The sequence below is a fragment of the Paroedura picta genome, chromosome 16, assembly GCF_049243985.1.
Source record: "Paroedura picta isolate Pp20150507F chromosome 16, Ppicta_v3.0, whole genome shotgun sequence".
In the NCBI taxonomy this organism is placed as follows: Eukaryota; Metazoa; Chordata; class Lepidosauria; order Squamata; family Gekkonidae; genus Paroedura; species Paroedura picta.
In genome coordinates, this window is record NC_135384.1 from 2,426,646 (window position 1) to 2,449,478 (window position 22,833).

General features: G+C 55.1%; 2 protein-coding genes across 2 annotated transcripts in view; one reads left to right on the forward strand and one right to left on the reverse strand.

The window, feature by feature from the left end:
- Positions 1-3,346: 3,346 nt before the first annotated feature.
- NGDN (neuroguidin) lies at positions 3,347-9,020 on the reverse strand. The gene is made up of 11 exons (XM_077315062.1): positions 8,877-9,020; positions 8,257-8,316; positions 8,102-8,173; positions 7,431-7,568; positions 6,751-6,835; positions 6,610-6,662; positions 6,018-6,135; positions 5,719-5,887; positions 5,375-5,531; positions 4,027-4,090; positions 3,347-3,497 (listed from the first exon to the last, which is right to left on the reverse strand). The coding sequence occupies exons 1-11, from the start codon at positions 8,922-8,924 to the stop codon at positions 3,478-3,480; spliced, it is 984 nt and encodes a 327-aa protein (XP_077171177.1). The 5' UTR covers positions 8,925-9,020; the 3' UTR covers positions 3,347-3,477.
- Positions 9,021-9,412: 392 nt separating this feature from the next.
- The window catches only part of LOC143826419 (myosin-7), a 29,628-nt gene continuing 16,207 nt past the window's right edge, over positions 9,413-22,833 (forward strand). Inside the window, exons 1-12 of the mRNA XM_077315210.1 lie at positions 9,413-9,558; positions 10,947-11,051; positions 17,643-17,700; positions 18,383-18,598; positions 18,948-19,091; positions 19,339-19,495; positions 19,956-19,983; positions 20,605-20,716; positions 20,912-21,004; positions 21,117-21,180; positions 21,303-21,401; positions 22,389-22,492. Coding sequence (XP_077171325.1) covers positions 18,398-18,598; positions 18,948-19,091; positions 19,339-19,495; positions 19,956-19,983; positions 20,605-20,716; positions 20,912-21,004; positions 21,117-21,180; positions 21,303-21,401; positions 22,389-22,492 — 1,002 coding nt within the window. The 5' untranslated portion in view covers positions 9,413-9,558; positions 10,947-11,051; positions 17,643-17,700; positions 18,383-18,397. The remainder of the gene's footprint in view (positions 9,559-10,946; positions 11,052-17,642; positions 17,701-18,382; positions 18,599-18,947; positions 19,092-19,338; positions 19,496-19,955; positions 19,984-20,604; positions 20,717-20,911; positions 21,005-21,116; positions 21,181-21,302; positions 21,402-22,388; positions 22,493-22,833) is intronic.

Genomic DNA, 22,833 nt, shown 5'->3' on the forward strand with positions numbered 1-22,833 from the left:
AGACATTATGAAAAAGCTCTCTTCTCCCAGTGAGATTCTGAAGCCAGCTCTCCTTGTTGCAAATTCTGCACATCACGGCATTTCTGTAGGTGTCAATGAAGAGCTGGTCTCTTTGTACCCTGTTTTATCCTACCCGAAGGAGTCTCAAAGCAGCTTACAATCGCCGACCCTTCCTCTCCCCACAACAGACGCCTTGTGAGGGAGGTGGGGGTGAGAGAGCTCTGACTGGCCCGAAGTCACCTAGCTGCTTGCATGGGAAAGTGTGGAGAATCAAACTTGGTTCTCCAGACTAGAGGCCACTGCTCTTAACCATGCTGGCCAGGAGAGAACAAGAGTCAAGCCTGCGGCACAGGGGTTAGCCTCCGCTTGGCATGCAGAAGGTCCCCGGTTCAATCCCCAGCAACTCCAGTTGAAAGGAGGTGATATGAGATCTGTAAGATCAGGTGCACATGCTGGGCTTGAACCCTGGCACCTTCTGAATCGATGCCCACCTTCGCCCATGGGCACTGCTCAGAAACCACCTCCCTGGGAGCCCTCTTCTCTAAGCCCTGCTCACTTCCAACTGCAGCGGGCAAGGGGAAACCGGCCCAAAGGCAGCGGGGGAGCCAGATCATTTGGGGAATGTGTGTGTCTTTTGGGTTTTAATCCACTTGTGATTTTGGGGGTGGCTTGCTTCCCCGGGCAGCTGCACCTCTGGTGCAAAAACCAACCGAAAGAGAACAAAATTGTTGCAGCAGCGGGAGTCAGGCTAATCCTCTCCATTTTATCCAGTTCTGTCTCTCTTCACCTCCAGTTGACAACGCTGAACTAGGACTTTCTTGGCGGCTAGGATGGAGAGAGCTGAATGGCGTCTATTGGCCCAGCAGGCTGAGGAACAAGTTGGCCTCCCTGTCTCTCACCCACCAACTAAAGGAGTATTATCCCTCCCCTTGGTGTCGTGGTTAAGAGCGGCGGCTTCTAGCCGGGTTGGATTCCCCACTCTTCCACATGCAGCCAGCTGGGTGACTTCGGGCTTGTCACAGCCCTAATAGCGCTGTTCTCACAGAGCCGTAACGCCAGGGCTCTCCCAGCTGTTGTGGGGAGAGGAAGGGAAGGAGACTGTAAGCTGCTTCGAGGCAGCCGTCTTTCAGAGAAGCCTCCGATGAAACCCCAGTTCCCCAAGGCGGGGGGCTTCTAACCCACAAATATTAGCCTCAAAGCAAGCCAAACTCATCCTGCCCAAGGGATGGGTGAGACCATCCTCCAAGGCCCCAAGGAGGAGGAATTCTGGTGGGTGGGCGAAGATTCCCTCCTGCAAAATGGACGGAAGAATCCCCAGAAGGCAAACCCCAGAAGGAGAGGAGGAAAACAGAGATCGGCAGGAATTCCGCCCTACTTGCGGCAAGCATTTTAAAACACAGAAAATCGGCAAAGGCCCGCGGCAGACAATGGTCTCCTGACGGGCACGGCATTGCCCTGCTGATAAATTACAACATGACTTTTGATCGTGCCGTCTTCCCCCTCCGCCCCCCCCCCAGCCTTCCTTCTCAACTGTACTCTCAGTTGGGGAATTTAACATGATTTGAGGGGGGGGGGGTTTGCATTCAGCAAGGAGAGAGAGAGATCGGGGGGGGGGGGAGGAGGAGGGGAAACAAACGGACAGACAGAGCGAAGCCGGTGGAAAGACGGAGGGCGCTGGGTGTGCGGGAGTGCATGCGCCGGGAAGGGAGCTAGCGAGAGACACTGCAGCAATACACAACTCCAAATTAATTTGAGGACGGGAGCGGAGAAGCTGCGTGGCTGGAATGAAAATGAGAGGGGGAGGGGGGCGGGAGGGAGCCGGGATAGGGGGCCCGCCCTGCAGTGCCACCTGGAGGCCGAGCCAAGGATTACCGGGGGGGGGGCGTTCGGGAAAAAAAGCCACACAAAGGCAGGGGTCAGCCCCGTCAGCATCCTGCCCCCTCCTCCAAAACCCCGCTGCTTCAAAGAATGGACCCTACAGTGGCGTAGCCCACTGAATCGTTTCCCCCCAAAAGCCATCCTCCTCTGGGCTTGGGCCCCCCAAATCTCTCTTAAACCCAGAGCTGGCAGGCTGACCCCCACTCCGTCCCCATCGTCTGCCAACACCTTTCTGCTCCCTGCCCCTGATTCCCCCCTCTGCCCCGGATTCAAGTCCAGGAGCCCTCTAGAGACCAGCAGGTGACTTTTGCAAGTGTGAGCAGGTAAGTCAAAGTGCTCTTGGTGTCTCATGGTGGCTTTGCCTCTCAGGAGCGGCTTCCCCCCCCCCCCCTCCAATTCTGCTTGCTCTCCAAGGTGCTACCGGGTTCAAATCACGGGGTTCTACCTCAGACCAGCATGGCTCCCCTCTATAGCCCCCCACGTTATTTCACTCCTGCCCCCTCCAAAGCTGCAAATTCCAGTCCGCACTTGTGCCCCCTGTTTATCCTCAAGGCCCAGCCCCCGCCAGGTGAGAGGGCGCTTGAATTTACACCTGCTGCACCTCACTGTTCCAGCCCCCCCTTCCTCCCCCCCCTCCTTTGCTCAACGTGCCGATGAATTCATCTCCTTCTCCTTTCGCGTTTGCTAAAGGCGGTGGCCACTGTGACTGCTGACTCAGGAAACCACAGCCAGCGTTGGGGGGGGGGAGAAGAAAGGGGGCTTATGAGCCAAAAGGACAAAGATGTGTTGCCCAGGCTGGGTGGAGTGTGGGGGGGGGGGAACCCGTTCACAGCAGCCGAACGAGCCGACTTCTCTGCTCCGGAATCCTCCATTCCGCCGGCTGGCAAAGCTCCCCCCCCCCCCAATTCCTCGAGCGTGTCGGACAATTGATTTCCTCCTCGTGTTTATCGGATTCCACTTAGCCCGATCAGGGTTTAAAGCAGTGGAGGATTCCCTCCCCTGCTTTGCGGCCCCCCCAACCAGGTCGATGGCATTGATTCTGCCAGTGGCGTTCAAAGAGACGAGGGGGGGGGGGGAGGAAGAGAGACAGGGATTCCCATATTAAAGGAGGTTTTCCTCATTCAGGGGGAAAAACAACAACAAAAGAAGGCACATGGAAACCTCGGCCCTCTCTCTCAATGGAGACCTCAAAGGGGGTACGGCCCTGCTGAGTGCGTGGGGCCTCTCCGCGGGGGGGGGGGGGGGGTTACGGCCAGAGGACTAGGAGGTTTCTAGCAGCTATTGGAGCTGGGGGGGAAGGTTATCTTGCGCTGACCTCTTAGGAAATCCCTTCCGCCCGGAACGGGGAGGCTTGGAAAAGCGAATGAAAGGCCCCAGGGGAACCCCATTTCAACCTGAGCAGGCCGCACACTTAACAAAAAAAGGCCCTCGACAGTTTTAGGCAAGACTTGAGTTTTATTGTGAGCCGGTCTCATCCGCGCGCACACCCCCCCCCCCCACACACTCCTCCCTGTGAACGGCACGTGTCTGTCTGTGGGTCGAACCGAGAGACGGGATCAGTCTGGAGCCGGGAAGGGGGAAGGAGGAGAGGGACAAGGGTTATCGCCTCCTGTGAAAACCTGGAAGAGGAGGAGAAAAGAGACAGAGACAGAGAGAGAGAGAGAAAGGAGAAAATCAGCCAGGGCAGAGGAGGAGACGGGAGGAGAACGAGCCCACGCTATCCTCCCGCCCAGCCGGACGCCTTTGAGGAACTGGGCCTAAAGGAGGGTGGCGGGAGAGGGGAGAACCCGGCAGATAGCGACACCCTGCTTTCCTGGCAAGCATTTCCAAAGGGGTGGAGGAGACATTCCTGCCCTCTCCACACAAAGACGGGCGAACCTGTTTCTGGAGCGTACCATTGCAGGGGAAGGGGTGCTCTGGAGGGTCACACATTCCCTGAATTAATTCTGCCGGGGAGAGCCCCCTTCTCGCAGCAAAGGTCATTTCTGTTTGACCTCCACCTCTTCAGGAATGCCTTCAACCCTGAGAGATCTCCCTCACCCGGCTCCTACCCAGAAGGGGTACGGTCCAGGGAGAACTCTCCCCTTCATCTTCTGCCTGCACCAGAAACCCAGGCCAACGTGTGGGAAGATACCCAGCCCTACTCACCCCTCTTCTTCTTGCCACGTTTCGGGCCGATCTTCTTCCTTTTCTTCTTCTGGGGGCTCAGGTCCTGAAAGGAAGGCGAACAGCAAGAGACGTGAAAGGCCTCGTAGATAAACAAGGGAAATTTTTTACAGTCACAGGCAATGAATCCCACTTTTCCCCTTTAGCTTTAGACCTTTCTCTTTTCACCATTTATTCTGCAATTGTTCTTTTGGTCAGCTCTTCGACATCACAAGCCACGAGCCGCTGTGGGTGAAGCAAAGACGCCTTCCAACAGAACGGCATTTTCAACTAGGGCTAGCCCGATATTTCGAGACTCAAAGCAACCGCAAGAGCTGTACGTGGACATCCCCATTTACTCAGCTGCTGTCAGGAATAACAGTGGACAGATCCATCCTCCATGAATACTTAAAGCCCCGTTAAGTCACAACCATCTTTCAGAAGCAAATGGCTAATTATAGACTGTGTCCGTCGCTCCCAGTTCTACTGCCCATCGACATAACGGGGACAGAGCGCTTCAGCGTCAAATTGAAAGAACCCACTTTCTATCCTGTTATTCTAAATGATGATGCCCTTTTATGACCCTCATCCCTGTTCTTTCCTGCAGACAAATCTGACTTTTATGCAGCCACCACACACCCAACACCTGTTTTCATTGACCTGTCCGCTGCAACCTCTAGAAATCTTTCCTGATTAGGCATCGCTGCTGCCCCAAGGTACTTGGCTGCTTCCTTCTCTGGGCCACCCCCTTGACACTTACCTTCACCCACCCGAGAATAACTGCATAGACAGACTCAGGTGGGGGTCTGTGCTGGTCTGAAGCAACAGAACAAGAAGAGCTGTCTTTTCATTCCCTGCTTTTCACTACCTGAAGAAGTCTCTCAGTGGCTTACAAAAACCTCTTTCCACAAAAGAAATCCTGTGAAACAGGAGGGGCTGAGAGCTCTAAAGAGAACAGTGACTGGCCCAAGATTGCCCAGCTGGCTCCATGTGGAGGAGTGCAGAATCAAACCAAGTTCTCCAGATTAGAGGGTCCTGCCCTTAAACATGACAGAGTTAGGGTTCAGGGACAACATTATGGCCAACCAAGTTTATTTCTGGAGATTAGCTTCCCTGAGCGTGAAAGTACACCACTGGACTCAGACTCTCTGCACCGCGCACAAAAACGGTCATTTGACGGCTTGTCCCTCATTCTCCAGATCACTTGCAGACACGGTAAAACTGCTGCAATTTCAGTTTGGAGCTTGAGAGACCCCCCAGCTTACACCTCTCAGTAACCAATTGTGCCACGCACCCTCACCGCCCGACCAACCTCGTGACGTTCTGCTGCCTTCCCCTCAGGCCGACTCACCTCGTCCAGCGGGGGCGCTGCCCCGGTCAAGGCGCTGATGTCCCCAAAGTGGGTGAGAGAGGTGAGTTGGGAAGCCAGGGCCCCAGCACGCCTCTGGCGGGCCTTCTCCTTCCGGCTGACGTTGAGACGGATCATCATGCTCTCCTCGTAGCTGGTCCTGAGCAAGGAAGCGCCGGAGGGTGATGGTTAAGCAGGGCACAGGGGCCCAAAGATCCCTCCGAAGGTCATCTAGCAAACACTGGCTCATGGTCAGTGTAGTCCACGGACAGATGGAAAGCCACGGTTCGGCCACTCCCGGCCCATGGCTTCCAGCTTCTCTCTCTGCCAGAGCCTCTGTTACCTACCGGTGTTCGTCCTCCCGACTCTGCCTGGTGGCGTGAGCATAGCGTCCCTCCCGGATTTCCTCGGGGGCATCCGAGTACTGCTCTTTCAGCTCCCGGATGATGGAGCTGCTGAGCGCCCGCTTCTTCGCCTGCTCCAGCATCTTCTTCTCTTTCTCGGCTTCGGTTTCGTCTGAAGTAGCACACGGGGAGACGTCAGCGTCGTCAAGGGATCCCCCCACCATCACCCCCGATGCTAAGGCCCAGCCACCTCTGGCACGGCGATTTCCCCTTGGGTGCTCCAGGCCCCCCATCTCACATACCATAATGTACAGGCACCAAACGGGGTGGGACGTATTTCCGGCTCCCTCCTTTAGAGGCGTCTTTCCCAGAAGCCTTTGCACCACCTTCTCCACTTTCTTCCTCCTCTGAGTCACTGAGCTGAGGAGAGAGGCAGAAGCCAAGCCGCCAAATGTTACTCCTGCCCGTTAAGGTGCCAATTTTCCCACCCCCACCTCTGCCTGCTCTGCAAGAAGGCAAACCCACCCAGCAGGGGGCATTTCCACCAAGATCACTTTGGGGTACTAAAAATGAGCCCCAGCTGGGGAGAACATCATCCGAGCTGGGTCTCTTTGCAGTCCTCAGTTTGGGGCACAAACAACGCGCAGGCGAGCTAATTAAGGGGGACTACTATGCATAATAAGATACCCAAAGGAGTCTCAAAGTAGCACCGTGTTGCTGGCAGGGGCTCATGGGACTTGTAGTCCACCCCTGCACTAAGCATTTCTGCTCTATAAAATTAAAATATTCAATAGAGAACAAGCATTTCCAGGGTTTTTGGAAGTAGCAATAAGTGCTACATATTTTAAAGCATCTCACTCTCACTCTAGAATGCTCCAGAACCACCCTCCTTACCTTGCTCAGCAGGTTGCCAGGATTCGGCTTGAACCTCAGGGGGTCGTTTTCACCTGCAACGAGAGAGCCCACTCTGGAAGAGAGCCCTTGGCAGGTGCACCAAGACCTAACCTTTGCAGATGTCAATGTCCGGTATCTTACCCAAACCCCCGGTGACGGCTGCCTTTACCAGTTTGTCCACCTGGTACTTCAGTTTCTGGTCGATAGGCCGCATCTTCTCCAAAACCTGCCAAAACACAGAGGGAATCAGGCCCTGGTTTTGCTAGCCTGTTCTCATCTGCTTGGGCCAGCAGCAGGTCCCCCACGCTGATTTCACAAGACCCCTGCTGGAGGTCCCACAACAAGGCATAGACTTGGCTGAGGCCTTCTCCTGATGTTGCCTCTTGGCATTGAGGCTCAGAGGTTGAGTGCCCCTGAATATGGAAGTTCTCCTCTGTCCCCAGGGCTAGTAGCGACCGATGAGATCTCCCCTTCATGAATCTGTCTATGCCTGTGTCTGTTACTACAGCCTCTGGCAGCAAACTACACATTTTAATCACTTCTCATGTCAAGAAGTATTTCCTGCCATCTTAACTTAAACTATAGGCCCATCAGCTTCATTGGGCAGCCTAGCTGTTCCCCAAGGTCCTCTACCCAAGACTGAGGGAACCTCACACATGCCAAATAATGCAGATACTATCCAGCAACTGTAAGTCGATTTTTGCCGCTTCACTCACTAAAATTTCACCGCTGCAAAGCGTGCATTGAAAGCGTGTTATTTGCTACATGTAACAAATGCAACAACTCTAACTAGACCAGTGAGGTTCCCACCAAATCCATACCGTGCGGGTCTCCACCAAACGCAGTAAGGCAGGATGGCCGGCCATGGAACGCCCGGCTGTTTTCTCCAGGATCAGGTGAGACACGTCTTGCAGGTAAAGGAGCAGGAGGTGGTCTTTCAGCTCCAGGAAACTGAGACCCTGGGATGGAGAAGAGTGGCTCTTACAGAAAGGCAAAAGAAGCCATGGGCACACCAAGATGGAGGACTCCAGAAAGCAAATGCAGCAGATGGCCCAAGTGGAAGAGTTAAGACGGGTAGGGGAAATTTCTCTTTCTTAAAATGAAATTAAAACAGGGGAAAACCAAGATAAGCTGGGGGGGGGGGGGAATACCCTGCTTTTCACTACCCAAAGCAACTTACAATCACCGTCCCTTCCTCTCCCCATAACAGGCACCCTGTGAGGCAGGTGAGCCTGAGAGAGCTCTAATAGAACTGTGACTCAGTCAACCATCTGGCTGCATGTGGAGGAGTGGGGAAGGAAACTCAGTTCTTATGATTAGAGAATGCTGCTCTAGATGAGCCAGGGGGTCCCTTCCAACTCTAGGATTCTACAACGGGAGTCCAATTTCAATGTACAACAGCAAAGACACATATTTCCCCATCCATCTTAATCACAGTAGTAACCTGATCATCCTTCACTCACGATTTGAATCCCCCCACACACACACTTACCTTCTCAGTGGGGTAGGTTCCAGCCCGCACTTTCTGCGCCAGGCTCTGCACATGATGGGTCACGGCGACCACCTAGCCCCGTGGGAAGAAAAAAGATAGATGAGGGGGTGACAGGGAGACAACAGAAGGGGGAGAAGCAGGAGGGTGGATCTCACCTGTTCTTGGAGGGATTTCAGCAGCTGAATTGCAGCAGACAGGTCTGCTTGGACCCTCTCCTGGGGAAGAAAAAGGCAGGTGCTGATGGCTGATTCCCCTCCAAAGCCACCTCTTTGTCATCTGCTCCCCTTTCCTTCCCCTCCTCCATCCCACCACTTACATCCTGCCCTTCCAACACACCCCTAAAGATGAAATTGGGAAATTCCCGGGGACTGAGGTGGGTGAGGTCAAACACCTGAAGAGGGAGCACTAAAGGGATGTACTACCTCGGAGAGAAACTTCTAGACAATTGACCACTGACACCTGGAGATCAGCGCCCATCCCTGGAGACCTCCAGGTCCCGCCTTGAGGTTGGCAATGCTATTCTCAGCCCCCCCCCCGCCCTTATCTCCTCCTATTGTAGGACTGGTTCCGGTTACTCGCTAGGCAATCTGTACATGCTCGGGTGCACCCTCGACCCTCCTTCGACTGCCCCTCCCGGCGAGGCTGGCCCCCACAGTGCAAGGAAGGCGCTCTGCACATGCTCAGGAGCACCCATGGGGCTGGCTGCAGCTCCTCCCCGGGCAAAGAAACGCGCTCTGCACATGCTCCGGAGCTCCCCCGCGGCTCCTTCCCTCACCTCCAAGTCCTGGGCAGCGACCGGCTGCGGCACCTCCGCCATGGCCATTGCAGACACTCCCACGTGGAAAAGGACACCGGCGGCATGGACACCCGCCTCCTGGACCAGCCAATCAGAAGCGCACTTCCGCCTCGGTGGCGGAAGCTTCTGACCAATGATTGATGCACTTCCGCGTCGCTTGCCTTTTGAGGAAGGCGGGGCAGAAGCGCGTCAACTTCCGCCTCGGGGTCTGATTGGCCAGGCTTCAGCCGTGGCGGCCCAGGGCTTACCGTTCCCATTGGCTACTCGTTCCCTGCAGGAGGCGGGTTTCTCTTGGCGATCACCTTAGTAACCGAGGCTCCTTCCTGATTTGAGGACCTGAATGGAACCTTTGTTAGTTACGGAGTTCGGGAGCCAATCAGCGCTCCGACTCGCGCACGCGGGAAGAACGTGGCCCAATCAGGCGTGCGCGTTAGCCGCAGCTGCCTCCTATTAGGTTCGGAAGACGCCCTTCGGAGCGTTTGTTCCAGGCGTCGGGGTGATGATTGACAGCGCAGTCTTCAAAGAGAGATGTAGCCTTCTGGTTCCAGGCTCCCTTATTGCAGTAAGAAGTGGTGGCTGCCGCACTCCCGGTGGAGCCTGGAGATCTCCCGGAATCCCCAGGAGAAAATGGCAGCTTTGGAGGGTGGACCATATGGCTATGGTGACCAGATTTTAACATTGGTAAAGTGGGACACCATTGACCGGGGGTGGGGTGGGGTGGGGTGGGGGGGTTCTTGATTTAAAATTTGGTCTATATGGAGCAACAAAAATTTTCATAGAATGCATAGAACGCAAAAATAGTATTGTAATATATATATATTTTAATTTCAACATAAGTAAAATTTGCCAGTTATCCGCAGAAGTGGGACAATCTGGTCACCTTACATATGGCCTTATAACCCGTTCCCAAACGCCACCCGGGGATTTCCCAATTTGGAACCCCCCCTCCTTCCAAAGCAGCCACTTTCACCAAGGGATCGGAGAAGCACGTCATTTTGGGGTATCTCCGGGGAGCACCTGGAGGTTGGCAAGCCTAGAGACATCATCCTAAGACATATATCTTTATACGCTCGCTGCAAAGAATATAGACGTGTGTTATTTCATTTATTTGTGCATCCTATGCCATGGGTGTGTGTGTGTGTGTGATGCAGCCGGGAGATCCTCACCTCGGCTGGCTGCCAAGCACAAGATGCCTTCCCCAGCGCCATGCCCCTCATGTTCCTGGGAGGCCTCCCATCCAGATGCTAGCCAGAGCAAACCGTGCTTAGCTCCACAGTCCTTTGGGGATTGCTCTTGTCTGGGCTTAGAAGTGTGTGATTCTGTTCACGGTTGCACATTGTGTGAGTCAGGGGTGAGCAAACTGTGGCCCACCAAATGTCCATGGACTACAGTTTCCATGAGCCCCTGCCAGCAAATGGGGATTGTAGTCCATGGACCTCTGGAGGGCCACAGTTTGCCCACCCCAAGTTCCAGGGTGCCCTAACCATGTGGGGGGACCCCTGAGTGTGCTGCCTTTTAACAAGCAAAGAGCCTTTATGCGGGATTTCCCCCCCCCCCCATCACTGCAGCATTGCAGGGTCTAATCCACGGCATCTGTGGCACGCAAAACAATGCCAGCGTGGAGTGGCATCCCCTTGGTCCTCCGTGCCAGCTCTCCGACAGAGGAGACAATAAACAGGTTGGCTTTGAGACCAGCTGGGAATGCACTGGGCAGGCTGCCCCCTTTGAACAATAGGCCGGTGAGGTCAGCCCCGGCCAGACTGGGAACCAGGGAAAGGCGAAAGGCAGCCCGAGGGATGCTCAGCCGGCTCTCCACCTAGGAACCTGGACCGCTGTGCTTCCAAGGAATTTCTTCCTGATCCCAAGAGCCTTGCTCCTCACAGGCCCTGTTCCTTGCCAGACTCCCTCCCAAGTTGCCAAGTCTGGGTTGGGAAATACCTGGAGGTTTGGGGGGAGCGGAGCCAGGAGTGGGCAAGATTTGGGGTGAGGGGGGACCTTAGTAGAGCCGAATACTGTGGAGTCCACTCTTCAACGCCGCCATTTTCTCAGGGGACCTGGTCTCTGTCGTCTGGAGATGAGCTGCGATGCCTGGAGGCCTCCAGGCCGCGTCTGGAGGATGGCAACCCCGCGGTGCAACAGAGAGCCATTTAAAATGTAAGTGGGCTTGAAGGAATCGGCCTGCGTGAACCAAGGAAGACGGTGTTGGGGAAAGGAACCTCCGTTATCCTGTATCTGCGGTTCTGATTCAGGAGCCAACTTTGACCTGGGGAATTCCTGGAAATTTCAGGGCATTGCTATTTGGAAGGCGGGAGGGAATGCGTTTTACTGCAATCAAAGGAGCCCTGCCTCCCAGGTTTTAATGCAAGCGGATTTTTAATGTTTTAACTTGCGTACAAATATGTCGCGAGCCTCCCTGAGCCCTCTGGAGGAGCGGCATAAAATGGGAAAATAAACAGAAGGCGTGAGCCGGCTGTGCGGCGGTCCAGCACCCCACCCGGATTGTGGAACAATAGCCAGGCGCATTCTGATGGCTGAGCCAGAGAGCGCCTGGCATCCCATTGTCTCAGGCTCCCATTCCGGGGGACTCGGTTGCACCTGCCTATTGTTCGCAAGGGGGGCACGGAGCCAGGGCCGGCCCCTCCTTCCCCGAGCCAGGGACTCCCCAAGCTGGCTCTCTCCTTGGTTGATGGCCTCGGTGCCAATTACATTCCCAGCTGGGCTTCCCAAACCACCTCCTCATTATTCTCCCAGCTGGAAGCCTGGCAGAGAGAAGGCGTCAGTGGCTCCCCCAGGCCGGCAGAGCGGCCACGGACCGCTGGGTCCTGCAGAGCCATCGAGGCCGGACAGGTCAGGCTGCAAACCGAGACTGCCTGAAAGAAAGCAGGAGCGTCCTCCGCAGGTCCAGAAAACCCCCCTCCAAAGCAGCCATTTTCTCCAGGGGAAATGATCTCTCCTGGACATGATCCCAGGTCCCACCAGGAGGCTGGCATCCCTGCTGGGTCTGATTCTAGCTCAGCTTGGGAGTAGCACACAGTTTGTTTATTTATTTAGGTTTTTATAGCGCCCTTCCCTACGGCTCTCGGCGGTTTACTCCAGGGGAACTGATTTCTGTTGGCTGGAGACGGGTGGCCATCCTGGGGGATCTCCAGGGCCTGCCTGGAGCCTGGCATGGGGCCTCCTGGCAGCAAAGCTGAAGGCATTTGGGGAGAAAAACGGGCCAGTTGACAGGGTGGCTGGCAGTGCTCGTGGCTAAAGACGGAGGTTAGCCAAGGTGGTTTCTGTGGCCGGGAGTCTGTATTTTCCTCCCCTCCGTCTCCGGTGTGTTCTCCTGCACTGCATGTTTCGTTCTCCACCGCCTCCCTTCCCGTGCCTTTTTGTAACCTTCACTAAATGGGTCGGGAGGCAGGGGCCGGTTCTGGAAAAGAAGCTGGGGAGGGGTAATGGGGGGGGGGCACGCAGCTTCTCTTCCACACGGCTATATTTGCTCCGTGCATTTCGACAGACAATGGACAGCCGGGAGACAAAGAGGAAACCAACAGCAGGTGCAAATGGAGGCTGGAGCCCAACCCCTAATCCGGGCCGGGGTGGAGAGCCAGCACCGGGCAGGGTGCCAGGGGCTGCCACCTCCCGGGCCGTTAACCCCTCTCGGCCCTTCTTTTGACACAGGCTGCCTTCTCCCCCGGCCCCCCACCCCGGCTGACATCTCCCCTTCTCTTCCATGACACCGCCTGTCCCCGTCCTCGTTCCCCCCCCCCGCCGGCATTCCCACCCCAAATGTCAAGTCCTCGCCTCCCCCGTCAGCAACCAGGCTGGGCTGTCACTCGATCCGGCAGCGGTGACGTGAACAATAGCCCCTGGCCCAGAACAAAGGCAAGGACGGCGCTGAGGCACCGTGACCTTCGCAGGCAGCTCTTGGCCTTATATAGCAAGTGCCACAAAGCCTCCTTATTATAGCTGCGGCCTCCCCAGGACCGGAATAGAAGCCAGGAGTCTGGTCTTCCAACGGGCCTTGCCCTGGCGAGGGGGAGCAGTGCCGTGGTGAAGAGCGCTGGCCTCCGATCTGGAGAGCCGGGCTCGATTCCCCGCTCCTCTTCCCCATGCAGCCAGGTGCGTGACCTTGGGCCGGTTGCAGATCTCCCAGAGCTCTCTCTCCAGCCCCACCAACCTCAGCAGGGTGTCCGTGGTGGGGAGAGGAAGGGAACGGTGTCTGTAAGCCAAGGCAGGGCGTAAATATCACACACCCCAAAACTAGTTCTGAGAGCATTCAGCCCCCCCCAGACCCATCTTTTAGGGGGGGGCTTCCCATCTCTTTCGGGTTGCCCGTTCCAGTCTGGAGAACCCCGGGATGCATTTAGCCACCCAAAGAGTCATGAGGACGTGAGATTCCCCGCTGCAGGGAACAGTGGCAGCTACAAATATAATCAGCTTCTGGAGGGGTTTTTTAGCAATATCTGGGGCTGGGATATTCTGGCTTCTTGTTGCTTGGAGGGGCAAAAGAGGGAGGGTTTCTGAAGTGCTGACCCTGCTTTGGGGACCCCCTGGTGACCCCCTGGGTTTGGCCCGACCCAAGGCATCCGTCTTCTTCAGGGGAACCGATCTCCGGCATCTGAAGCTAAGGAGGGGGGACAACTCAATGCCCCCCCCCACGCCAAATCCACCTTTGTTTGAATCACCTGAGCCCCATCTTCCTCCTTGCAAGGTACGCAATCCCAGGGCTGGGGGGGGGGCTGTCCTCTCGCCTGTCCCCGATTAGCGGAGATGGTTTCTGCGGCTGCTAATCTGTATCGACAACCTCGTCTTGTTTCCGCAGGCAGAGACTGGCGTGAGTCTTAATTAACCGGCAGAAGAGAGACGGCAATTAAGGGGGTTATCCTCAGGTGACCCCCACCCCACCTGCTTTCTTAAATGCCTCCGTTTCCCGGTGGGCGGACGGGGTCAAGGGCGGGTGTTGGAGAAGACCCCCCTGGATATTTTGGCGGTCTCCGTGTGGCACAGCTATGACCACACGGGGACGGAAGCTCGGGGTTGGGAAATACCTGGAGTAAAGGCTGAGGAGGAGAAGGAAGTAGCCCAAGTGTGGCTCTCCAGATGTCCACAGACTACAATTACCATGAGCCACTGCCCTACAATTCAGGTGGCCAACCCCTTCCCAAGCAGCCGAAGACAAGTGGAAGGGGGCCAGTGTGGTGAGGGGGTTCAGGAGCGGTGGCTTCTAATCCGGAGAACTGGGTTGGATTCTCCACTCCTCCACGTGCAGCCCGCTGGGTGACCTTGCCCAGTCCCAGTTCTCTTAGGGCTGTCCTCTAGAAGTTCTTTCAGAGCTCTCTCAGTCCCACCAACCTCACGGGGTGTCTGGGACGGTTGGAGACTCATCTGGGTAGTGAAAATTGGGGGAGGTCAGCCTTCTATGTGGGGTTTTGTGTTTTTATGATGCTAACCCGCCGCGAGACGGTTTCCAGTAGTGGTGGAAAATAAATGCAGACAACAGACAGACAGACAGATAAATATAAAAATTCATGCTTCTTGAATAATTAAATAAGTAATTTATGTCGTCCGGAGCTCAGTGGTCATTCTGGGCAGGCTCCAGCCCCCCCTCCCATACGACGCTGTCCAACCCCCAGAGCTGCCCTTTCCTCTCAGATGTTGGCAGGTCAGTTGTGGGATGGCTGCCCTATAGTCTCTGGGCCTTGTGAGGGCTGCCCTATGCTAAGAATGCAGGGCCCTCACCTTCCAGCCCGGCAGGAACGGCCACCCGCTGAGCCGATTGTGTTTCACTCACGAGGAAAGACCCCCGGCTGAATGCCAGCTTCTTTCTGGTTGCGACCCAGAGGTCTCAGCCTGGAAAGCCCGATTTCGGGGCCTGGGAGGGAGGGTGTCGGGGAGCAGGGGGAAATGCCACCGTCCAAAGCAGCCCTCTTTTCCAGGGGGACTGATCTCTGTTGCCTGCCGAGATCCCAGGAAATCTCCAGCTGCCACCTGGAGGATGGCAACCTCACCCCCAACAAACTGGGAGTGTGGGTTAGAAGAAGAGGTGAAGAGTTAGGGAGTCTGCCCCCCCCCCCCCGCTTTTCACTCCCTGAAGGAGACGCATACGATCGCCTCCCCTTCCCACAACAGACGCCCTGAGGGAGTGGTGGGGCTGAGAGAGCTCTGAGAGAACTGGGACTGGCCCTGCATATGGAGGAGCGAAGAATCAAATCCGGTTCTCCAGATTCCACGGCACCAAACTGGCTCTTAGTTAGCTGGGGGGCAGAGAGCCCAGATAGCTATTTGCACAGTTCTAACAGTGCCCGGGGCAAGGGGGGGGAGCTGTACGGGGTCGCAGAAGGGTATATCAGGGGCTTTGTGAGGAGGGGCCTGGGAGACATTCCTCCCTTCCATGAAATGTGCCCTGATCCCCTCCTTCTCCCCTGGGACCCCTCTTCCTCCCCCTGCCCCACCCGCCGGAATCTCAGCCCTGTTGTTCCAAGATATTTTGATGCCCCCCCCCCTCCCGGCCTCTCCCCGAACCTGTTCGTATTTCTTCATGCCACAACAATGACGCGGGATCCCAATTGTTCCCAGGGCGAGGGTGGGGAGGGGGAGAAGGGTCCGTGTGGCCATATGAGGCTGGCCCGAGGGAGGGGGCGGGGGGACCGGAGGTTTATAACGAGGGATTCAGGCTAAGCTCCCTGCTTAGAACCCCCCCATCGGAGCTGGCATCAGGTAAGGCCGAGCATGCCCCTCTCCGGACTCATCCGCCCCTCCCGCGGGCCAGCATCTCAGGCTGGGATGCAAAATGAAAAGAGGCCTCCGTGTGGCTGATTTGGGGTGGGGTCTCCGGAAGGGTCTCCCGGCTGCTGAGCTGTCAGAGCTGAACATTTGGTTCATATGAAAAATCAGGGTTTTCTGTCCAGGCGCATAGAATTTTGGCGCATGCATGAGCTACCTGAGCTGATGCAGCTGCGTGCGCATGAAATTTTGAACCTTTGCAAAGGGAATCAGCAGCAGGAGTTCGGGGAAGAAAGCCCACAGTACAGGGGATGGGGTTTTTGAATGGATGACGCTCTCTGTTTTTATATTATGCTGGGCTGCCCTTTGAAATTCTGGATTTGAATCAGGATCCACTGATTTTCCTCAATAAATAAATAACGCGCAGCAATGCACGCTTGTCCTGGTATCTAGGCATAAGAGTGCTAGGGTGTGGGAGGTTTCCGCGCACATGGAGTGTGAAGTGGAATGGGAGGTGAGGTGTGGTGTATAACTGGGTTGCCAATCTCCTGGATGAGCCTGGAGATCTCCCAGAATTACAGCAACAGAGAGCGGCTCCCCGGAGGAAGTGGCTGCATCGGAAGGTGAATTCTGTGGCATTATACCCCAGCAGGCTGCCCCCCTCCCCAAGCCCTGTCTTTCATCCCCAAATCTCCAGGGTTTCCCCAAAGCAAAGCTGGCAATCCCAGACTGGCAAGGGCTTGCTTTGTAGGGATATGACCTGTGTATACCTGTGAGTAGGAATCGGTCCATTCAATAGATGCTTTTGCAAATCTGAGTCCTCAGAATTTCCCTCCCAAAATGCATTTGGATACGATGAATATTGAAACACGTAGGCACCCCGAATCAAATCACTGACTACCTCACCTCCTTATCAGAAGGGCCCAAGAAGCAGAACACCCAAGTACTGCCTGGGAATTGTTCAAAGGAGCCAAGCTATGCTTTTGCACCACGTAACTCCAGGGCCAAGCTCCAGGGTCCAGTCTCTCCTCTGCCACAAACTCCCCAGGTCATGTTTCTGCTGTCCAAAGGCAACCGAGGTGATGTTTGAACCCCAGAATTACCCTTCCTGATCGGATTTAGGACTGAATTCCGATGGGATGCCAGAGAGAGAATTCTGGAGGGAGCTTGTGGTGGCCAGTTCCTGAAATTCCAAGGCTCACAAACTCTGTTCCCAGTTTGGAATGCCAGTGCTCATGGGAGAAAGGGGTTCTGCAGGACACTTTGTCACGAGCACAGGCTGGGATTCAACAGGAAAACCCACTTTAGGAGCAGGGGTGGAAAAACTGCAAGCTTTGCAGAGACAAAGTGTCCACCCAGCCAAGCTGCCTGCAAACTGGCCCGTGCCCAAAGAACCCCAGTCGATATTCTTTACCTAATGTGTTCCTGGCACTCTGTGTGTCTCCTTCTGGCTGCTCAGGTCAGACTCAGCGGGCAGATGCACCCGAGAACTGGTAGTCAGCCCAGCACCCGTCTGTGTCCTTGTTAAAGGCCAAGTCCACCCAGAGTGTTCCATAAGAACCTCCCGACTCGACCTTCTCCTGGGTGGTTTTTACCATTCCGTTCCCCTCTTGCCTTGGCCAGAGACCCTGGAGAGTAGCTGCCTGTCAGAGCAGGCAATACTAAATTAGACCAGTCATGAGTCTGGCTTCCTATGCCTGCAGGGAGCTATTCTTGACTGCAGAAGAAGGTCTGGTTTTGGGGATGGGTGTGTCTATGGCCCGCCATATCTTTCCACTCCGTAGTAGAGGACATTAAGAATTGAAAACTGGGTTCATAAAGGACCAAAATGACATTGGTAGAGTCATCGCCTGGAGACTTTTGCTGGGGGTGAAGCCCAAACGGGAGGGGAGGGGAGGGAACCCAGCCCTCAAGGTCACCCTCCCAAGCAGCCATGTTCTCCAGGGAAGGTGACCTCTGTAGTCTGGAGAGGGGGATCCACAGGTATACATCTACCTGTGGAGTCAGCACTAATTGAGCCTGTTTTCCGGATAGGAGTCCGGCACTTCCCCCGTCCCGCATTTGCAGGAAGAGCCTTTGAGGAAAAGAAAAGGTAATCTTGGATTTTGTCCTCCTCCCCTCAGAGGTGGTGGGCCCTTGGCGGCCTCTGTGTATGGACCCCTGTACTCCGCACTGGTCTTCCATCCAAAACCTCCCCAGGGCAGACCCGGCTTCGTTTCACTCGAGATCGGGGTAGCCAGATCGGCTGGGTTTTGTCTAAGAATCAGATGGCTCCGGGGCAGGGGCAGCTGTTTTCACCCCACACCTTTACCTGGCCTCCAGGTGCCTCCTCTCCCAGGAGACCTTTGAGGGAGGGGCGATTTCTCCAGTGCCAACAGGCAGAGAGCACAATTTCAAGCAGGGCAGTTCCCCCACTGTCCACCTGGGGGCAGGAGCAATATTCCCCTTGCCAGGTGTTTCTGGGGGGCTGAGGGAACTCTAAAAAGCAGCAATTGAAACAGGCATGCCATTTTATTTCAATAAAAACTTTTGTGGGCGTCTTTCAAGAGCCTTTTCTCTCTTCCCGTTTATTTTTGCTGCATTGATTTGTTTGGGTTCCACAGCATGCAGCTGCCCCCTAGTGGGCACTTTGCAAACTACACCGTTCCGAGTCCCATCTCACGCCCGATGCTTCCCTCTAGTGGACACTTGGTGAACGCCACCTTTCCGAACCGTCGCAGGTTCCATCCCTGCCTTGCGATCATGTTCACACGCATGTCTGCGTTTCCCCCCAGACTTCTGCCGCGGCCATGTCAAACGTTGAAATGTCAGAGTTTGGGCCTGCCGCGCCCTTCTTGAGGCAGACGGAGAAGCAAAGGATCGAAGCCCAAAACCGGCCTTTCGACATGAAGAAAGATGTCTTTGTGCTGGACGACAAGGTGGAATTTGTCAAGGCCAAGGTCGTTTCCAGGGAAGGTGGCAACGTCACCGTGGAGACGGAGCATGGCAAGGTACACCTCCTCCCACCCAGCACCTCCTTCCAACATGACCCACTTCAGGCATCCTAGGGACCTCCGTCCCTGAATCCACTGCCCCTTGGCATGTCCCAATGTTCTTGAAGTCATCTCAGACTGCCTCACAAGATGGGTCACCATATTTGTTACCCTCTGCCATATATGGCAAAGGCCCAGCTGGGATGCCTAGTTCAAATCTTTCAACAGGGAGTTTTCCCATCCTTCCCACCCCACATTCAGGGATTCAATTTGAGGAGCAAGGGGAAATGGTTTTGGAAGCTAAGAGAGCCCTACTCTTGGGCCAATCGTGTCCCATTGGAGACATGAACTTGTTGGCTTTTGGCAGACGGTGACGGTGAAAGAAGACCAGATAATGCAGCAGAACCCGCCGAAATTCGACAAGATCGAGGACATGGCCATGCTCACCTTTCTGCACGAACCAGCTGTGCTCTACAACCTCAAGGAACGTTACGCGGCATGGATGATCTACGTAAGTCTGGGGACCCTGGGCAAGCAGGTGACTCCTCCAAGCGTGCACAAGATGGGTCTAATAAAATACCGATGCAGGGCTTGGATGATTTCACCTTTCCTTTGTGAACTTCCCCTACCAAGTTCCTAGCCTTTAAGGCTGCGAGGTTGGGAAATGTTCTTCAAAGGTGTCAGTGGCGGTCCGGAATATCATCTGACGGCTTCTTTCTCGCCTCTCCGCCCCTCATCCTGCTGCCTCTCTCCCCCAGACCTACTCCGGGCTGTTCTGCGTGACCGTCAACCCCTACAAGTGGCTGCCGGTGTACAACGCAGAGGTGGTGGCCGCCTACCGGGGCAAGAAGCGGAGCGAAGCCCCTCCCCACATCTTCTCCATCTCCGACAACGCGTACCAATACATGTTGACGGGTAAATGGCACAGGAGAAGAACAGGACAGCCCCACGTTTTCATTCATCTTTCTGTCTCTCCCCGTTCCTTCCTTCCATCCCTCTCTCCCTGGTCCTTCTTTCCTTCCCTCCTTGAGCTTTCCTTCCTTCCCTCCCGGATCCTTTCTTCCTTCCCTCTCTCCCTGGTCCTTCTTTCCTTCCCTCCTTGAGCCTTCCTTCCTTCTCTCCTTGAGCCTTCCTTCCTTCTCTCCCGGATCCTTTCTTCCTTCCCTCTCTCCCTGGTCCTTCTTTCCTTCCCTCCTTGAGCCTTCCTTCCTTCCCTCCTTGAGCCTTCCTTCCTTCTCTCCTTGAGCCTTCCTTCCTTCTCTCCCAGATCCTTTCTTCCTTCCCTCTCCCTGATCCTTCCTTCCCTCATCCCTCCCTTCAGTGCTGTCTCTCTCATGTTCTTATTCCTCTGACCCGTTTCTCCTTCTCTCTTCAGATCGGGAGAACCAGTCCATCCTGATCACGTAAGTGCCATCCCCCCTACCGAAAGCCTGTCTCTTCCCTGTCACTCCACCAGCCTAGGGAATCCAGACCTTGTTTCTGTGATGATCCACCCCCATCCCGGTCCACCACTCCATCTTTCCTCCTTTCCATTCTATGCTTCTCTTGCTTCCGCCTTCTGACGGGTGGCCAGAATCCATGCAGGCCCCTCATCAGCCAGTTACCTGGTCACCTATGGCGAGTGAGGGCCAATGCCAGGCAACCAGGAGGGTTGTTTCTCTGGTCTGGGTCACTTGCCCTGAACGGCCCACAGGAGCCTGGTCTCATCGGGTCTTGGAAACTTAGCAGGGTCAGCTCTGGTTAGCATTTGAATGGGAGACCCCCAAGGGAGTGTAGGGTCATCCTCCTCTCCTTGGCCCTTGCTTGAAAGACTTGCTTTCAAGTCTCACCGTAATCCATCTGTGACTTGACAGTGAGAGGTCTGAATTTGCAAGCAGGTCAAGAGATCTCATGGGCCAGTAAAGTTTGCGCAGTTGTTTGCCGGGCAGAAACCACACAACTCTTCCTCCCACATCCCTTCCTGAATTTAACGGAGTCCGTGAGGCAGACTTCGTGGTACCACCGCCAGCCTCTTCTCTCCACAGCGGAGAATCCGGTGCCGGGAAGACGGTGAACACCAAGCGGGTCATCCAGTATTTTGCGGTGATTGCCGCCATCGGCGACCGGAGCAAAAAAGAGCAGGCCCCGACTGGCAAGGTAAGTGCATCGACCGGAGTGTCAGGCAACACGTTGTACAGTACTCGTCCCCACTGTGGCTGTTCAGGACTTGGAAAGCTCCCTCTGGGCAGGGGAAACATTGAGTCTTGCTTAAAGGGAAGGGAATAACTGCCATGGGGGATCCTTCCCCCGTTGTTCACCTCCTCTGAGCCAACTCTTTCGTCCCACCCTCAGGGGACGCTGGAAGATCAAATCATCCAGGCCAACCCTGCGCTGGAGGCCTTCGGCAACGCCAAGACCTTGCGGAATGACAACTCCTCCCGATTTGTGAGTGTCATTTTGTAGGGAGTGCTGGTATCACAGTACCTGATTATCTGTGTCCTTTTCTGGATTCTGATATGCATTTTTCTCCCCCCCCCCCTTCTCCTTTCCCTCTCAGGGTAAATTCATCCGCATCCATTTCGGGGCCACGGGAAAACTGGCTTCGGCAGACATAGAAACTTGTACGTGTCCGATGAGATGTTGCTTTCTTAGCTTTGACCTTCCTTGTGCTTTTTAAGAAAAACCCTCTGGGGTTGATTGTGCTCGTTCCCTCACACTTCTCCCATCCCTTCCGTTTTTTTAGACCTTCTTGAGAAGTCTCGAGTCATCTTCCAGCTCAAATCGGAGCGGAATTACCACATCTTCTACCAGATCTTGTCCAACAAGAAGCCGGAACTTCTAGGTGAGCGTTTCTGGTGGGAGATCTTCCATTGACGGGCTTTGAGCTAAGAGAAATCCGCCCTAGTTGGCTGAGCAGCTACAGCCCTCCCCTCTTGATATCCTAAGGAGATTACCTCTTGGCTGGTCAGAGGGCTTCTCATGAGGGCCTCTGCACAAGGAGGGGTTACCCCAGTTGGCCCACGAGCCATTCCCTTGAGCAGGGGTAGTCAAACTGCGGCCCTCCAGATGTCCATGGACTACAATTCCCAGGAGCCCCCTGCCAGCAAATGCTGGCAGGGGGCTCCTGGGAATTGTAGTCCATGGACATCTGGAGGGCCGCAGTTTGACTACCCCTGCCCTTGAGGGTTGAGGAGAAGGATCCCCATGTCGGAACAGCCACATCTCCCCAAGAATCTGAGGACTAGTCCACCTGACAGACCACAGTTGCTCCCTTGAGATGGTCCCTCAAGGAAACTCCAGGTGTGCTGAATGGATCAGCTGTCTGGACAAGGCAAAGCACATAAAGTTCTTTTCATTTTTCAAGATCCCATTTTGGGCAGCTGGGCTCCTGGGAAGACTTGTTCCTCCAGGCTGGCCTCTTTCTGGTCTGTGGAGTTGACTTTAGCACTGAGGAATTTTCGGAGGTTTTCACGGCTGGAGCCAACTGGTTGTTGTGGGTTTTCTTTTCTGTGTGGCCGTGGCCTGGTAGTTTTATTCCGTGCCGTTTTGCTGTTAACCGTGGCTGGCCTCTTCAGCCGTAGGACGCAGAGAGATGGGGATCTCTGCACTTTGGCATGGAGAGATTCCCATCTTGGCCCACTCGGGTTTTCCTTCCCCAGTCTTATAGGTGGCAGGGCCTTCCTTCCAACAGGATTGGGGCTGATTTCACAGCCCATAAGACCTGCCGGGCAACTGCTGGCTCTTGTGATCTGCATAGTCCTTTGGAAAGGATGCTCTTGTTTTGGGCTTAGCTCCCGCCTGGCTAACCCATCTCACTTCCTCTCTCTAGACATGATGCTGGTGACCAACAACCCGTACGACTACTCCTTCATCTCCCAAGGAGAGACCACCGTGCCCTCTATCGACGACGCCGAGGAACTGTTAGCAACTGACGTGAGTAGCGGGTGAAGTCCTGGGCCCGTTCCGCACAGGCTGGATAATGCACTTTCAGCATGCTTTTGCGGCTGGATTTTTTCTGTGCAGAACAGGAAAATCCACTTGGAAAGTGCATTGAAAGTGCATTATCTCACGTGTGCAGAATGGGCCCTGGGCAGTTACTCCCTCCGGTCTCTTAGGAGGCTGAAGCAGGATTTTGTGCATCTGCAGGGACGGCCCCTGTGGAATCATGAGATTAGACTGCCCAGCACAGTCACGAGAGGAATCCGACTCTGTTGCTAGTTATTTATTTATCGCGTGACGTGTGCAGCGTGTGGCCAGCAGATCCGATTATCTGG

Excerpts from the sequence above, each read along its gene's own strand:
- NGDN (XM_077315062.1), bottom strand. The coding sequence starts at position 8,924 with ATGGCCATGGCGGAGGTGCCGCAGCCGGTCGCTGCCCAGGACTTGGAG. Across the intron at positions 8,317-8,876 it reads TCGCTGCCCAGGACTTGGAG|GAGAGGGTCCAAGCAGACCT; the intron begins GTGAGGGAAGGA and ends TTTCTTCCCCAG. Across the intron at positions 6,663-6,750 it reads AGCCGTCACCGGGGGTTTGG|GTGAAAACGACCCCCTGAGG; the intron begins GTAAGATACCGG and ends CTCTCGTTGCAG.